Source organism: Anabrus simplex, chromosome 1 (assembly GCF_040414725.1).
Source record: "Anabrus simplex isolate iqAnaSimp1 chromosome 1, ASM4041472v1, whole genome shotgun sequence".
Taxonomy (NCBI): Eukaryota; Metazoa; Arthropoda; class Insecta; order Orthoptera; family Tettigoniidae; genus Anabrus; species Anabrus simplex.
Genome location: NC_090265.1, coordinates 1,485,845,042 through 1,485,864,352, shown reverse-complemented (window position 1 = coordinate 1,485,864,352; position 19,311 = coordinate 1,485,845,042). Strand labels below are relative to the sequence as shown.

The following is a 19,311-nucleotide window of genomic DNA, read 5'->3' as shown; positions in this document are numbered from 1 at the left end:
AGCACTACTGAGGCATTGAAGCTAGAAAGTTATTTTAAACTTGCACACTACTTGTCATTTCCACAGTCTTGATTTTGCTGACACCGGGCAAGTTGGCCGTGCGGTTAGGAGCGCGCAGCTGTGAGCTCGCATCCAGGAGATAGTGGGTTCGAACCCCACTGTCGGCAGCCCTGAAGATGGTTTTCCGTGGTTTCCCATTTTCACACCAGGCAAACGCTGGGGCTGTACCCTAATTAAGGCCACGGCCGCTTCCTTCCCATTCCTAGGCCTTTCCTGTCCCATCGTCGCCATAAGAACTATCTGTGTTGGAGCGACGTAAAGCAACTAGCAAATAAATAAATAAATAAATAAATTTTTGCTGAGGGTGATGCTTTGTTGAATGGAAGTTGATACTATTAAGTTACTTCATAATGAAGCAAGAATTTGTGTTTCTCCTCCTGAATATACAAGAAAATATAGCAGTATTCAACTCTCACTACACCTGGTTGGAAAATAACTGGAAGATAGTAATATAACAGGATTGGTACTTTATTTTATTATTTTCAAATCATGATAAATTTCAATAAATGGAGAAAACAGTTGACAATGTTTGAGGACATTTGGTACAAACCTGGATATAGAAAGTATTTTGTTATTACAAGTTGTGTGTGGCCCACAGTCACGGGCAAACTTACATGATTTTGGTTTCAGTATTCACAATATCTCTTATACTCTAAATCTACAGCTAGAGCTATTTGTTAATATCACTTTTATAACAAATCATGAAAGATGTCAGAATGAATTGATGAATTTGAATGGAAAATTGTGGCCTTTAAAACTATGTTATTATAAACATACCTAGAGTTTCAGAGCATTGGACAGTTATAACATAACTCCAAAATCTATTTTCTCACCTGAAGAGTTCATTATATTCAAACTAAAAATTAATTTTGGTTTCTGAACATATATTGTTCAAGGAACCACACTCTTGTGAGTTATTTTACAAACACATGCACACAAAGGCAAATATATTATTGTGATGCTTTATTTAAAGGAAGTCTGCACTATTACATAACCAAACAAGAAATTATATTTCCCTACCTGAAGGTACAAGAAAATATATGTATTTAACAATGCCATAGCCAGGGTTGATTGTTATTTGCATGTAATGCACTCATTAGATAATAAATAATAACTTTTATCATACCTTGAGTGCTCTGTTTAGCATCCTCACATTTTACCTCACAAATCTAGTTAAAGACAATAAATTCAGATTTGTATTTTTCCATCTTTGCCATTATTCTTGTGGAAACCAATATAGTGAAAGAAAAGGAAAGCATATAGTTTAAAATCTTGTATAATGCCATGGAGCCTGCAGTTTTTCTTGAATATGGATTGCCAGGATGTGGCTTTCAGTTTTGGAAATATCACCTGTATTAATTGAGATTCAAACCATATCCATCATGCTGAGGAGCTAGCGCCACTTCTAATGCACAGTATCAAAGTTCAATTTACTTGAAAGTTCCAATAATGAACCTTTTAATTTAGATCTTGTTTGATTTCTTCTGGATAGAGATTTTCTTCCCTACTGCATGACATCCCAAGTCACCTTTCCCATCACTTAGTACTTTATAATAAATATGATGGTCTACCATACTCAAGTTGGATCAGACAATAGGAATCTGATGACAGGGGGAACTACTTCTACTGCTGCTAACAATAACTTTAAAGTGGAGTCTAAATATTCTAACATTTATAGCAAAACTGTCAGCACTTGATCAGTCAGTAGGAGTATTGTAGCTCTTCTGGTCACTCGTTAAACTTCAGTTCAAATCTGTACACAGAGGACTTTGAATGTAAAAGTTGCAATAAACATCATGAGAAGATTACCACAAAAATAAAGTATAAAGGTCAACTGAAAAATTATTTTGTATATAATCTTATGGCAATAAGTAAATTTTATTCCAATTTGAAGTGGATGAGGAAATGACACTACATTTTTGTACATTAAACATTAGTGGAACATAAAAATATATAGCCCAATATAAGTAAATTAGTAACAGGAATTCTCACATGTGTTGGCTTTCAAATACATTAATTGTGTTAAATATAACTAGATCTGAATTTTTATGGCTACCATATAATTAATTCTTGGATATGGTTCACTTTTGTAACATTTACTGTGAAAGACAGTGTCACTCCAGTAAATGACTGATAGGTTTGAACTTCAGCATGACAAATAACTCCTTAGTAAAGGGCAACCTTCAAGAGAAACTGTCAAACAACACCACCAGCAATAACAACAGCAGCAGCAGCAGCAGCAATAAGCAAGTACAGAGAGAAGGAAGCAGGGGCAACTTCAGCAGTACATAGTTTAATAAAGGTAAAACTGCTTTTAGATATCAAACTAATCCAAAGGAAATAAACTGTTTTTACTCTCTTACATGTGCTCATGACACTGGCTATAGCAAGAATTTCATACAGAAACCACATACAAACATTAGTAATGATTATGCACTTGGACTTCATTTTTACATTATTTTATCTAAATGTTTCCAATTAAATCATTACAAATATTGCATGTCATGTGCCAATATTTTCCACTTGCTCACTATTTATTAAAAAATAAAGAGAAAATATCACTCACTCGTATATTCATCCTTGAGTCACCGTTTTGTTCCAAGTTCACACTGTCTCGCTTTCTTTTTAGTTATTACAAATCAAGACACTTCTTTCATATTTGGTTTTTTTCTAATGTTTATTTTAAAAGTATCTTCTCAAAAGTTCAAGCTACACATCACGCACTCAGAACACAAGTTCACTCGTCCTTGCACACGCTGGCAGAATATCACAGATCTACTCCACATTTGGAACGCATTATGTGCCATTATCTGCTGATACTGTCTTCTGGAGCCTGGCACACAAAAATAAGCCTTGATTCACACTTTTCTTATTTAATATGTTCTACCCAAAGGGTGCTGCCTGCAAGAGCTTGAGTAATCAAAGTAGCTGAAAAACCGAATGTTTGGCAAGTACTGTACTTTAGTGTACGTCAGAAGCTCAATGGCTGTGTATTTGTGAACCAGGTTTGTGTCCATTCATGCTCTCGAAGAACATATTTACACAACGAGAGTCTGGTAGATAACAAAAACTGTGTTGTCTTGAGCATGTGGCTATCGGACTAAAGGACTTCTGTGATATATCTCATTTGGGTGTGCATTTTGGTTACTGCTATCATTTTGCCTAGTACTGCATTGCTGTAAACAAAGAAAGATGGCACATTAGTTTTGCAGATCACAAAGGACAAACATGGTTTACAAACAATCTTAAACTTCTACAGCAATACATTGAGGTCTTTGACAGAAAAACACATGAAGTGCTGCATACTATAAATAACATTTCTTGCAGGTGTAATTGGAGAGCAAGCTGAAATTATGTAGAACACAAAAAGGGGTATAATGAATTTAAAGTAACAGTTATATTGTTTACAACCTCTGCCTATCATCTAGCAATATTATCTTCTTATTAATGTATAAGGGGGTGTCAAATGAAGACCGAAAAACCGCTACAATGTGACCATGAAATGGTTTTATTCAAAAGTAATTTTCAAAAGCTGGGATGATCAATTCCAGTTTTGTAGAAAAATTTAGGTCGTTGATGCACCCACTCTTGCACTTCCTCGTCCGAATGAAACCGACGTCCACGAATGTCTTTCTTCAGGTCGCCAAAAATGTGAAAAGTCACAACGTGAAAGATCCTGGATGTACGGAGGATGCTGAAGAGTTTCCCAACCGAATTACTGAAGCGTAGCCTTCGCCAGATTTGAAGTATGGGGGCGAATATTATCATGCAACAGGATGACTCCGTCCGACAGTATTCCAGGGTGTTTTGACTTTATGGTGCATCGCAGTTTCTGCAAAGTGTCTGCGCCCCTACACATCTCCGCTCTTCTTTGCTTGCCTCCATTTCTACAGCTGGACGAACACACACCAACAAAGACGTAACTCAACAACTGCGTGCACCTGTAAGTTGTCAATGTGCAGTTCTCCTACCACAGCGATGGTAGTATCTACACGTAACAACAGTGTTGCCACCTTTCGCGCGGAATGTGTGTTATGGCGGGTGTTCGGTTTTCATTTGACATCCTCTTATAAATCACATGATTCATTTTTCAATGCTCAAATTCAAATAAATTGTTATAGCAGAAAGACTGGAATCTGAAAAACAATTAAACCATTTGTGCACAAATAAGTCATGTAGAACAATTAAAGACATTCATTGCAAAGAATTAGCAATGCGTTCTTTGATTGAGGCATGGTTACTAGTATGTGGCACGACATTATTCCAAATTCAGTTTTCAAATTATCAATAGTATTGAAGTTTTGACGTTATGGCTGCTTCAATTGCCCAATGTAACAAATTCCAGTAATGTACGCTATTCCCTTTTACTGTTCCCTCGACAAACTTGACTATTGTTGTTTAATGCCATTTATATCTCCTATGCCGTTTCCCTTGTCCACGGTTACACCTTCTCGTCTCTCTGCTACATATTCCATTACTTTTCGTTTTTAGTTTCGATACCGCTTCAGTAGCTTTTCATGTGCGTTGTATCCCCATTTATAGCAATTGTCAAAAACATTGCCTAATGTTTTGTCAACAAATATTGTGCCCACATTGCAGAAGATTTTCGTATTTATTCATAATCACTTACGAATAAGAAAACATGCAAATGACTCATCCTTCACACCTAGTGTACACTATTTTCACTGTGCAACTTACGTCACATTTGCAGTTCAACCAATCGGAAAACATTATTTGGACTGATTAATACTCGTCGAACAATCGTGTTTCGCTCTCTACATACAGAGACAACGAGACATGCGATAACACCACCGCCGCAAATTCGACTGGCTCAGCGGACTGTAAGCAAAGCGTGACGTAACGGAGCCCAACGCGTAACTGGGGAGTTTTACACACAAATGACCGTTACCACTGAAAGCAGGGGCAAGTACGATTCTGCTGGTTCGAACCCGGGAATGGTGGTCGGTTTCTTTTTACGCCGCAGCGACACATGATGACGATAACATAGGAGAGAGTTAAGAGTGCGAATGAAGCGGCCGTGGACTTAATTAAGGTACAGACCCGGCATTTGCCTGGTGTGAAAATGGGAAACCACCGAAAAAAATATTCAGGGCTGCCGACAGTGGGATTCGAACCCACTAACTCCCGAAAGCAAGCTGACGCCTACGTGTCCCAAACCACGCAGTTACTCGCTAGGTGCGGGTGTTCCTTGTCAGCAGATGGTTACAAGGGCCACCCAGGAACTGCAATAAAATATAACCGTCGGTGTTTTACTTCAACAAACTGTGCCAACATTTCTGGCAAGTCAATATGCACTATTTCGTTTTCGATGGACAATAAGTACAAGCGTCAGTCTCTCGCCAGCTATAGATAATGCAGCAGGATTCTACGTGTTTCAGTTAGGAACAGCTACTGGCATAACGAGGCGAAATCTTTCTACCGCTAGTAGAACTGAACCCCAGTTAACCAAAGAAAACTGGGTAGTTGTCCAGCTATTTCTCTTCCAAGATCAATCCTGGATAAAATTTTACAAGAATGTTTTATAAAGTTAGGTATTTTAGGAGAATTAAAACAAAAAAACGGGTGAGTTGGCCGTGCGGTTAGGGGCGCACAGCTGTGAGCTTGTACACGGGAGATAGTGAGTTCGAACCCTACTGTCGGCAGCCCTGAAGATGGTTTTCGGTGTTTTCCCATTTTCACACCAGGCAACTGCTGGGGCTGTACCTTAATTAAGGCCACGGCCGCTTCCTTCCCATTCCCAAGCTTTTCCTATCCCGTCGTCGCCATAAGACCTATCTGTGTCGGTGCGACGTAAAGCAAATATCAAAAATAAAACAAAAACAAAAAACTACAGCTATCGAGCTCGGTAATTGTTTTCTATTCAGTTTTCAATCGAACAGAAATAAGGAACTAATCAGTAACAGGTAGTCAGTGATGTATAACTATGTCCAGGATCTTTATGCAGTAAAATACTTCAAATAAAAGGGGTGATGCAAACTTACATGATTCTTAATAGTGTGACCTATTCAAATTCAAATGAGAAAGGATATGACTATGGAATTTAATCCCACAATAACCAGCTGAAAACGAATCGCGATCACTTTAATTAGAAGTCAGTGTAGATTGTACTCAGCTATGACGCCTCTAGATAACTTGTTTTATCCGTTCAATCCGTTCATATTGAGTGACAGATCAAATCGGAAAACGTATACAGCAATTGAAATATAATTTTAATTGTTTTTTTTTTTTTTTTTGCTAGCTGCTTTACGTCGCACCGACACAGATAGGTCTTATGGCGACGATGGGACCGGGAAGGGCTAGAAGTGGGAAGGAAGCGGCCGTGGCCTTAATTAAGGTACAGCCCCAGCATTTGCCTGGTGTGAAAATGGGAAACCACGGAAAACCATTTTCAGGGCTGCCGACAGTGGGGTTCGAACCTACTATCTCCCGAATACTGGATACTGGCCGCACTTAAGCGAATACAGCTATCGAGCTCGGTAATTGTTTTCTATTCAGTTTTCAATCGAGCAGAAATAAGGAACTAATCAGTAACAGGTAGTCAGTGATGTATAACTATGTCCAGGATCTTTATGCAGTAAAATACTTCAAATAAAAGGGGTGATGCAAATGTTTCCGTTCGACGGCCATACAGTCCTAAATCGGGATGCCAATCAGGCAAAATCGCCGTGAGCATTGTGCACTCATCGCACCGACGCACCAGATTGAAAATCCCCATGTGGTAAAACACCGTGTTGTGCTTGCTGCGTGAAGATGTCCGTAACCACCTGCTGCACATCCTCGTCCGACAGGAAGCGACTCTTCAAGGCCTTTTTGAGGGATCCGAAGGCGCGATGTAGACTACAGAGTGGGTACTTGAATGTCTCCCACTTGAGTTGTTGTTGTCCGTAATGGATGAGGCTGACTTCCGATATCGACCGGCGTCTTGTGTCGAAACGCGACCGCACGGAACTTGGTCCACCATTCCACAACGGTGGTTTTCGACAGACATTCTGCCCCATGCACAGTCTTCATTCTCCGATGGATGCCCACCGGTGTTTGTCCTTCGGCAGCCAAGAAAACCATAACAGCACGTTGGTCCTGTTTGGACGCATTTAAATTACGCACCTCGGCACGACACGACTGCCACACTTATCCCTTTGCCTACATGTCCTTGCTTATAAACCCGCATCGGAGTCGCGCTGCAGCAACGCCCTCAAAGGGAAACCTTTAGATCACGCCTTATACACATTATGTACTAAAATGTGGAAAATATGCACTTAAAATCATGTAATTTGTTTTGCAATATGAGTTAATAGGCTGAGAATGATTTTACAACAGCGCCTATGATTCATCAGTTTTTACATGCTAGTGTCATCCGGCAATCAAGTAACTCGGTACTTTTTAGTCCTGGGCTCGAATTTAACGCTTTTTTGACTTGTATTTAATCTTCTCCAAAGTTTCGATTGGGGTGGAATGAAAGTTACTTTCCGAACGAATTCAAGTCAGCCACGGAGGAATTCACCACTACATTCTAAGCGCCCTCAATGGCTTTTGAGAGTAGGCCTACCCTAAGGAAAAACTGTACATGGATGAAATTCACAATTTTATTACTTTCAAACACCACTTTTGCTTCACGAACACATGAAAATAACAAACTCCAAGTTTCGCCACCATCTCTTTCTTTTACTTGGTCATAGTTCCCCCGATAAAGTGAAATTCAAGTTACAGGCAAATACGATTTTGTTCGAGATTACTGATTTCCAACTTATATGCTGTTCTTTCTTTCTTTCTTTATTTATTTATTTATTTATTTATTTCTTAATCAGTTTTCCCTCCAGGGTTGATTTTTCCCTTGGACTCGGTGAGGGATCCAGCCTCTAACGCCTCAGGAGAAATGTCCTGGAGCGTGAGACTTTGGGTCGCGGGATACAACTGCGGCCTCACCTGCTATGCTGAACAGGGTCCTTGTGGGAATGTGGGAAGACTGGAAGGGATAGACAAGGAAGAGGAAAGGAAGCGGCCGTGGCCATAAGTTAGGTACCATCCCCGCATTTGCCTGGAGGATAATTGGGGAAACCTCGAAAAACCACTTCCAGGACGGCTGAGGTGGGAATCGAACCCCCCTCTACTCAGTTGAACTCCCGAAGCTCAGTGGACCCCATTCTTGCTCTAGAACCACTTCAAATTTCGTGGCAGAGCCAGGAATCGAACCAGGACTTCCGGGGGTGTCAGCTAATCATACTAACCACTACCCAGCAGAGGCGGACCTTATATGCTGTTATGCTTAGAATATGCGATTAAACCCCCGAAATATCTATCTGATGTGGGCACAAATATTTTCAAAAAATATGGGCCCTATTACAACAGAAAGAATTTGGAAAATGACAGCAAACAAATACTGACTCTCAGAACTCTCCCACGACACTGAACTTGCGACGGTGGAGTGGCGATCACTGATATGTGAGACAGCCGATCCGGTCAAAGAAATAAAGTAATAAAGCTGACGGCGTGATATGCCAACATCTGGAGGCCATCTTGCAAGGCAGTAGTCGTTTTGAAACGTCATATCGTACAAGTGACTGTGCGGTTTGGGTCATGTAGCTATCAGCTTGCATTTGGGAGATAGTGGGTTCGAGCCCCCAGTGTCGGCATTCCTGAAGATGGTTTTCCATGGTTTCCTATTTTCACGCAAGGCAAATAATAATAATAATAATAATAATAATAATAATAATAATAATAATAATAATAATAATAATAATAATGAAATAAATATCGTATGGCTTTTAGTGCCGGCATATCCCAGGACAGGTTCGGCTCGCCAGGTGCAGGTCTTTCTATTTGACACCCGTAGGCGACCTGCGCGTCGTGATGAGGATGAAATGATGATGAAGACAACACATGCACTCAGCCCCCGTGCCGAAGGAATTAACCGATTAAGGTTAAAATCCCCGACCCGGCCGGGAATCGAACCCGGGACCCTCTGAACCGAAGGCCAGTACGCTGACCGTTCAGCCAACGAGTCGGACATAATAATAATAATAATAATAATAATAATAATAATAATAATAATAATAATAACATTTTTACGTGCCACTAACTACCTTCGACAGTTTTCGGAGGCACCGAGGTGCCGGAATTTTGCCCCACAGGACTTTTACGTGGCAGTAAATCTACCGACACGGAGCTGACATATTTGAGCCAGGATCGAACTTGCCAAGTTGGGGTCAGAAGGCCAGCGCTTCAACCGTCTGAGCCATTCAGCCTGGCACACCACGCACATGCAGGGGCTGTACCTTAATTAAGGACACGGTCCATTCCCTCCCACTCCTAGCCCTTTCCTATCCCATCGTTACCATAAGGTCTATCTGTATCGGCATGACGTACGCAGATTGTAAAAAAATTGAAAGGTCATGGCTCTTAATCATAGGTCGTATTTGCTACAGAAATCGAGAGTTAATTACTGACAGTGTTCATATCAATTTATTTAATTCACATGATTAAAAGTACGTTCCCATTGAAACTACAATTCTCTCGATGTTCAAACATCGCCACTCTCCTAATGCACCCGAGCCAAAAATCATGTGAGATTTCTTAAACTTTTTGCTCGATTCATTCACCTGAAAAGGAGAACGCATTGCTATTGGGGGACATCTATAACTGTGAGATTCTTCAGTCTGTCGAACCTAATTTAGAAAAAAATAAAATTACGTTATACCTGAAAAAGAAAACAACAGATTATACCTGAAAAGGTATCATTTAATGAACTCAGAATGGCATGTTTCGTCACCAAATCACATTTTTAATAGAATCTAATGATGTTCTTTCAACGAAAGGCTTCGATCCTGCTCAGTTTGTTGCTATGTGAAGGTGTTCAAATGCGCCAGACTTTACTCTACGTAAATGAAATCCTAAACCAAACCAAACCAAACCAAACCAAACCAAACCCCATGGCACTACAGCCGTTGAAGGGCCTTGGCCTACCAAGCGACCGCTGCTCAACCCGAAGGCCTGCAGGTTACGAGGTGTTGTGTGGTCAGCACGACGAATCCTCTCGGCCGTTATTCTTGGCTTTCTAGACCGGGGCCGCTATCTCACCGTCAGATAGCTCCTCAATTCTAATCACGTAGGCTGAGTGAACCTTGAACCAGCCCTCAGGTCCAGGTAAAAATCCCTGACCTGGCCGGGAATCGAACCCGGGGCCTCCGGGTAGGAGGCAGGCACGCTACCCTTACACTACGGGGCCGGCACGTAAATGAAATCCTACAGGACAAAAATTTCCAGCATCTGAGCATCTCCAAAACCCGTTAAAGTAGTTAGTTAAACGTAAAACTAATAACATTATAATTATTACTGTTGTGGTTCTCGTCAAAAAGCCGGGCTGAGTGGCTCAGACCGTTGAGGCGCTGGCCTTCTGACCCCAACGTGGCAGATCCTGGCTCAGTTCTGTGGTATTGGAAGGTAATCAAATACGCCAGCCACGTGTCGGTTGATTTACTGGCACGTAAAAGAACTCCTGCGGAACTAAATTACGGCACTTCGGCGTTTCGGAAAACCGTAAAAATAAAGTAGTTAGTGGGACGTAAAGCGAGTATAGTATTCTCGCCAAAAACCCCTCTACTCGTCCTTGCCAGAAATCCAAAGATATTCACAGCATTACTATCTCAAGAGCATGTAGCGGCGTAGCCATGTTGAAACATCGTACAGGTTGAGATCTCCCATGTTAAGCAACATTGGACGTGGCAAGCACGTGGATGGGTTACTGCATACTGTTAGCTAGAGGAGAAAGGTCGTAGAAGGCAAACTAGAAGAGAAACGTGGTCGAGGGTGGAGAAGGTTATTCTGGGCGCGGAACTTCCGACAGTGGTTTGATATCCACGGCTGGACAACTCTGACACGGAAAACACAAAACAGGAAACCTTCCGTGAGGAGGTTAAGGAACACGTCAATAGCTTTAAAAATGCATACTTCTGCGTGTTTGCAGAGGAGAAAAATTTAAAACAAGAGTATATTTTGCGGATCTTCTGTAAATATAATATTAAAGTACTAATATGTAACTTACCAAGGCCTATATCGCCGCACACTCGCGACTTTCTTCACTGGCATTATGCTTTAACATGTTATCTTGTGTTACCTGTTGAGGTCCGAGGTTGATACAAAAGTATGTCGAGTAAGATGCCTGTGAAGTCTGAATTTCTAAATGATGCAGACTTCAGGTAGATATCGTATGCACACAGATATTTATATGCCGTACATATAATTACAATTATTGAATATTCTTCGTTTGAAAAAAAAAAAAAAAAACAGAAAAACGAAAACAAGACCCGGACCAATAGTAGGAGTACGCCCTTATGCAATGCCCTAATGAGTTGCTTTTTCAGGATATCTGACCTATTTTCTTCTACACATTTCTCTAAGCATTTCCAAGTATCTATAAATTTAGCAACATTCGATTAACAATAAAGCAAAGAACTTCGCAAAAGCTGGGCAGTCTCCATGTTTCGAGACATGAAACAGAAGATACGCTAAAAAGCACTGCTAGTGCTAGCTAACGGTATCCTAAAAGATAGTGACTCATATTTTATGTTATAATTTCAATATTTTTCCTCAAACCTCTAAATTTAGGTCCATAATCTCGTAAATATAATTCTGTAATAATCGTAAATAACACAATATTGTGAAATTTTACAAATATTAATGTGTTCCGTAAACTAATTGCGCCGTGAAAAACTATACATGCCACTAAATATATATTTTTGTTATAGTCATATCATTTACTGCGTTAACCTGTAACGTGAAAGGCAAGCCAGCCTATCCGCCGCTCTAGCAATAAGAACGACCTTGGGTATCCTTAAACAGACCATTCGGTTATCATTTGCATGCAGAACGGAGGTAATATCTGTCTTTGTCATGTGTTTTCTGCACGTGTCTACATCAAAGGCGCTATTGTGACTTTTAACTGTGCGTGTTTTGCGTGTGTATTCGTGAACAAAAATGTTGAGACTAAGGGAACTTACTACAAATGAAGTGCAGTATGATGTTCGTGAATACAACATCCTGACTTCTAAGTTACGTAATGACGATGGGGACGGTTGAAGGAGAATAAACGTGACAAAGGCGTTGACGCGAACATGCTATTTATATAAGTACAGAGTCACTCAGTGCAGAGCGAACCGGTGCTTAATGTTCTAAACTTCCAGGTTAAACAGAAATAAAGGTGAATGATACTTACGGCTTGTTTACGTTCCCATGTCTTCATGGCCATTTTGTACTTCTCAAATTCATGGCACCAGTCAGAATAGATCTTCTGATAATCGTGAGATTTTCCTGGAGGAGCACAGCGATGAGCGTCCACCGTGATGTTGTAGCTACAGAGGAGAGAGCCACCCATCCAGCAGTCATAGCGGCCTGAGTCCGCCTCGTTCACTGCTATGATCACCAGGCCGTGTTCAGAGGTCTCGATGTACTTGTCAGGTCTGAGGAAGAAATCGTGACATATGCCAGTAACATCTATTTATGTATAAATTGAAATCCCTTAGGTAAAGGAACTGGCTTGGGATGGACGAAAAGGATGGGATAGGATGTCTCTCAGTATGGATAAAGGCAATAATATCACACTTAGCATACTATACAGTTAATACATTATTTCCAGGACTGCCCAGCCAAGGCGCAAAAGCGTCACCAAGAAGAACATAGGTTCGATTACTGGTCGGAAACTTGAAAAAATTATACAAGAGGCACATGGCCCTGAACTTTGCTCAGTCTACACTAAGAATGAGCACCGGCTTAATTCGTGAAAACACGGCCAGGTATAGATTTAACCACTGTATCCTACTTAATGACCAGTTCCATTCCTACACGGGTCAGTATGAAGATGGCTTTGGGTTTTTAATACAATTATTTCGGCTTTGTCTTGCTGTGGAAAAGTTACCTTGAAGTAACAAATGAAGAACAGTAGAATAGCACGGGGTGGAGAAGAGCATTACTATTGAAAAAGATCACATTCGAGAAAAAGATCACAATTTTTGACGAGTCTATGATATACAGATGAATCGATACTGTTCTAATAAATCAGATACAGAAAACGTATGTATAAAGCGGAATTGTGTAGGCCTACATTAACTGAAAAAATTAACGAATATCTTGTAAAATTTTATCACAGAACAAGCACCTCAAGTAGGATTACTTACGTACGTATGTTTCTATGCACAGATGAACAATCAAAAATCGTCGCATCTCTGGAGACATGAAATACTGTATAAGGACGTCCACTTTGGCTGAGTTCGGCTTTGTACAGAAGCTGGATGCGTTTTGCAACATGGCCCGTAGTTCTTATTCATTGTGTCAGTCGCTCTCAATCTACACTCTCCACTCTACTTTCTCTGTCCTCCTTGTGACATGTACTTGCATACAGCACCATGAGATTACAAATAAACAGCAAGCTAACATGAAGCGGAGTGCGTCAGCTGTACGCTACAAAATTCCTACCTATCATGACACCTCAGGTTTGAACCCGGAGTGAACATGCTTTTTGTTTGTTTTGTTTTTGTTTTTACTTTTTTCTTTCTGAGTGAATACACCGTGATGACGTCACGCAACGCACACATCAAGTTTGGCCGAGCTAACTTCGATACTAAATAGTTCACTCCAGTCTAGCATGGCACATTATTCACATACGTCTAGCCCAGCACGGCAATTTTAGCATTCGTGAAGCAGCAATTCGGTGTGGCGTTTCGCCTAGATTTGTTTAGAGACGGACACAGCAGTGGCGGGTATCAGGGGACATTGAACGTTTACCTGGCACTGGTTTAAAGCGGGTTTCTACTACGGAAGAAGACAACAGGTTATTTGAAAATTTTCAGAAGAACCCGTTCTAAAACTGGACGAATCTCATGCAGGTGACCAATTTTTCCGAACTTCCATACACGGTCCGTGAACAATCACGAAAAGCCGGAAAGATGCTGAGATGGAGTTACATTGTAGCTGAAACCATGTGATTTTTTCTGACGAGACTTCTTCTTCTTCCTCTTCTTCTCCCTCTTGTCTTTTTTTCTACAATTTGCTTTACGACGCGTCGACACAGATAGGTCTTATGGCGACGATGATATAGGAAATGCCCCGTAGGAGCAATCGTAGCCCGGTGAAAATGGGAAACTACGGAAAATCATCATCAGGGCTGCTGACGACGAGACATCTTTCAGTTAGGCGGAGGGGAGGACGGTCCATGTTCACAGGCCACGGAGCGCCCGATACCACAAGAGACACATTAGCGGCCGCATGTCTTGTGACATTTTCGGGATGGATGTCGTCTAATGGAGGAGAATATTTTGGTTCCGAATGTGAGAGAGTGCTATCCAGATGGGGTAATACAGTTCTTCAGGACATCTCCACAATCCACGCGAGCGGTCGTGCTCTGGACTGGTTTTCTGAACAGGTTTGCTTTGAACTGCTCAACTGGGTCCCTCGAGCTCCAGACTGAACCCCACTGAAAATGTGTGGGCAAGGTGGAAGCTCCATATCAAGAAACACTGGCCTCATCCTCCCTCGCATTCACATGATGTTTTCTTGGGGGGTGTTACGCTGAACCCGTGATAGCATATCGCCCTCGACGTGAAATCGTTTAGGAAGTTCGTTGACTCAATGCAACTTCAGTTCTGACAAGTTGTTTAAACCGATGGATAATGGACGAGGTATTATGTCATGTCTAAAGCAGTTATTTTCAGGACTAATATATATATATAAAAGTACAATACCATATTTCGCAAGGATCAGAAATACACACGTATCTGGTTAACACAATACTCTACAAGTTTAAAATTAAAGTAATGCATAGAGTAGGACTCGAACCCTGGTCCTCACGATGACGGGCGGGTATGGTTCCTGGGAGCTAACTGCTTCTTGCATGGCACGTAGCATATTTACACCTCTATAACAGTCCTCCGATGATAACAAACTACGCGCACATTACAAAACATTCGGAGTTGCACTGCAAAGACTGTTAGCATGGTACAGTTACACAATAGAGTAACGGAGTCTAGTGAAAAAAACAAAGAATAAATGTCGATTCAAGAATTCGAACCCCGAATCTACTGGCTGATAACAAAGGACCTTCAACCTACACCAACACTGACACTCCGCAAAGTGCTCCAATCGAGCTTCACTTGTCACAGGCGTGTATCTCACTTCACATTATGGCAGTTTCTCGTCCATTTCGTGGTATTCCTTTTTGATGTTCTGGTATGCGGACGATTGCATTGTGCACTGACAGTCGCATTTGGTCAGGAACATATCGTTTCACAGTAAGCGAGTTGCATAATTTTTGTTGTTGCTGTACACCTCACTTGAAGACGATGATGCTCGATAGAGGACTTCAAACTTTTTCATGCATCAATTTTTTATTGTTTAGCTGCATAGTACGTAAATAGTATAGTAAATATTATGACTTTATCCAATTCTTTTAGTAGTATTCTTCTTTTAAATGTAATCTTTCTCAATATCTCTGTTTCTCAAATTCCCTATTTCAATCATAATAGGAGTACTCAATTTAGAGATTCCTTGATGAACTCAACAATGTGATTTGGTTCAGTAACTAACTAATAACGCCGATGGTGTAGCCATATTGGAACATCGGATCTCGGGAGCCATCTCCGAAGTTAAGCAACATTCGGGGTGGTTAGCACTCGGATGGGTAGCCAAGAGCTGCTGGCCAGAGGGTCGGGGAACGGAAAAAAGAATGGCCACCCTACCACAAATGAGCAAGTCCAGGTTTGGATGAGGCACTTGGTTTAATTTTTGAATTAACTAATATGTAACATTGTTAATTACCTGTATGCAATTTGATAGCGCCCTTTCTCCTTGCTGTAGTGGAACCATGTAACAGTCTGACTGCTTAATACTTCTGGCATCTTCAGGAAGCAGCCTAGATGAATACTCTGCCCCCATGTTACCACCATTTTCTTCTTCACTACGCTGCTGTCACAGATGCTGGCTGTACGATTGGCTACATCCTGCAACAACCTGAATAAAACACATGTTTCATTAGCAATACTCCTACAGGAAAAGGACATACTGAAGCATTCTTCGTTGAGAATGTTAATGCTCGAGTTTAGTCAAAATGTAGTGAGTTGTCATGTTTGCACATACGATTATTATTATTATTATTATTATTATTATTATTATTATTATTATTATTATTATTATTATTATTATTATTATTATAGTAGTTATTATTATTATAGTTATTATTATTCTGCCACTTTTCTCACACCTGTGGGATCGCGGGTGCGAACCGTGTCACACATATGTGGATTTGGGCCTGTTTTACGAGCGAATGCCCTTCCTGACGCCAACCTTATGTGTCGGAATGAAATCACAATTGCGTGTTCCTGTGGTTGATAGTGTGGTGTGATGAGTGAATATGAAGAAGTGAGTGTTGGCTCAAACATAAACAACCAGTCCCCGAGTCAGAAGAATTAATCACACGCAATTAACATCTCCGACCCCGCCGGTAATCGAACCCGGAATCTCTCAACCGAAGGCCTCAATGCTGACCATTCAACCAAGGAGTCCGATATTATTATTATTATTATTATTATTATTATTATTATTATTATTATTATTATTATTATTATTATTATTCAACTGCATTTGCCAGGAGGATAAGTGGAAAACCACAGAAAACCACTTCGAGGATGGTTAAAATGGGAATCGAACCCCCCTCTAATCAGCTGACCTCCCGAGGTTGAGTGGACCCCGTTCCAGTCCTCGTCCCACTTTTCAAATTTCGTTGCAGAGCCGAGAATCGAACCCAGGCCTCTGGGTGTGGCAGCTAATCACATTAACCACTACACCACAGAGGCGGAGACATAAATATCTGCACATGCAAACATGGTAATATTAACCACTTCCCCCATACACTACTAGAGTGAAAAAGTAACTGATATTTGACTGGCTTCACCTAGCCATGTCGGCAACTTCTCTACCAGGATGGTCCAGGTGTATATGACAAGAGTAGGGGAGAAACTAACCCGACAGCCGTCCAGCCCCGCGGTGTAGGGGGCAAAGCGTCCGCCTGCCACCCGGCGGCCCCGCGTTCGATTCCCGGCCGGGTCAGGGATTTGTAATAGTAAATGATTAATATCGTAAATGATTATATCCCTGGCCTGGGGACTGAGTGTTTGTGTCGTCCTTAACGTTCCTTTCCTCACGTTCAACACTTTACACTTCCGCCATTTACAAAATACACGCAGGTTTCTCACATATGGCGCAAGTAGGGGCAAAAGATCTTTCTAGGTAGACGCCCCGAACAATAAATAAAAAAATTAAAAAAAAAAAAAAAAAAAAGGCAGCCAGTTAGAGCAGCTCGTGGCTTGATGCAGTGAAGATGTATCTGTCCAGGTTTAGAAGTACGTAGTGAAATGACCCTTATAGAGCGGCGAGCATCAAATTATTGTGTGAAACTAGGTAAGACATTTATTGAGACATTGACTCTCATATGCCAAGCGTAGGGAGAGAACGCAATGTCATGGACCCAAGTGCATGAGTGACACACACGTTTCATAGACAATCACCTTTCAACGGACGATGATCTATGTGCAGGAAGACCAAGAAGAAATGATCGCTAGAGTTGGCCAAATGTTGAGAAGATAGATGACGTGGCAAACATTTTAGGCATTTTTCACGGTTCTATACAGTCCATCCTCCACAACGAATCGAAGCTTCAATGTGAGTGAGCAAGTTGCTCACAAGAGCCTAACCGATGAGCAGCCCCGGCTTCGATCCGACAGGGTGTTTGTGTGCGTCTTAAATGTGTAAGTTCAATGCACCAAGTCAATTAATAATTAATTCATAATAATATTATCACTACCAGCTGGACAAATGGTTTATAACCAAAGGCCAGAAATTTTTTTTTTTTAACGATGAGCAACGGGAAGAGAAAATATTGACTGACTGCATGGATCAGGATACATATTTTTTGGAGAGTGACGAGACGGGGTGTATTTTCTACGACCCACAATCTAAATGACAGTCATCAACGTCGAAATAACCCGTCTCACCACGGCGAAAACAATTAAGTTCAGGTTACAAATTAGTAAGGCAATAAGATATACTAATTATGAGAACAAAAAGAGGAATAATAATAACAACGATGAAGACTGAAGTGCATAATAGATATTAGCAGACACATTCACTCAACATACACGAGCTGACTCACATGACTCAGTTTTATGTGCCCAGGAAAAACTTCCGGCAGGCAGATTGAAATGTATGACAGGAAGTCAAGTGCCGAATGTCAATCGGAAGTGTATTCCAGAGTCGCGATGCAATAACTAGAAGAGAGTGATGTTTAGGAATAATAATAACAATAATAATCAACTCTATGTAAACAGGAATAAAGCCAAAACAGATAGCTGCTATGAAGTGGATTGGCGAAATACTAAACGCAAGCATCACCCAAGAATAGGAATTATTTCAATTAAGGTCCCGGGTTACATTCTAGTGATTCGGACTGCAAACAAGTTTGTAGTTTTTACATTATAGTTAATCTTGTAATCATTAGCTACTGGACCTGTCGTTTTTATTCATTTCTGTTATTATTATTATTATTATTATTATTATTATTATTATTATTATTATTATTATTAACAAATAGATTGCAGGTATTCTGGAGGCAATGACTGCTACAGTAGCACAGCAATGACATTGTATATTAATAATAATAATAATAATAATAATAATAATAATAATAATAATAATAATAATACTGTAATAAAACAGAAGAGTTACATGAATGCAAAATGTGACAAGAAAATACTCTCAGAGCAAGAAATTACATGGTAAAGGAACTAAAAAGAATAATGAAAATATACAAAAATAGTAAATGAAATTTAAAAATTACTTAGTAGTAGTAGTAGTTTAATATAATAAAAATCAACCACATAGGAAATGACACATCGTTTTACGCCAAATCTAAATAACTAGAGTGTGATATTTTCTATTAACAAATTCACATTCACTGGTCAGGAGGGCATTCACAAGCATCGTCTTGGATGGGCTGGAGAGGAAAATACGAGTACACTAGGTGCAAGGCTATCGGCTATTTAAGAGAATTCTGCTCAAACATTGATGTATCGGTACCTATCTCGTTTAAAAATTGCTGAATTATTTATTCGGATGTCACATCGTACCACACTCCAAACTCTCATTATGGAAATCCCACGGTCGCCAACTATATAAACTGATCGTTCTCTAATG

General features: G+C 40.5%; 1 protein-coding gene across 1 annotated transcript in view; it reads right to left on the bottom strand.

The window, feature by feature from the left end:
• Window positions 1–510: 510 nt before the first annotated feature.
• The window catches only part of Sema2a (Semaphorin 2a), a 489,426-nt gene continuing 470,625 nt past the window's right edge, over window positions 511–19,311 (bottom strand). The window contains exons 10-12 of the mRNA XM_067153247.2: window positions 15,883–16,074; window positions 12,290–12,533; window positions 511–3,236 (exon numbers count right to left, since the gene is read on the bottom strand). Coding sequence (XP_067009348.1) covers window positions 3,153–3,236; window positions 12,290–12,533; window positions 15,883–16,074 — 520 coding nt within the window. The 3' untranslated portion in view covers window positions 511–3,152. The remainder of the gene's footprint in view (window positions 3,237–12,289; window positions 12,534–15,882; window positions 16,075–19,311) is intronic.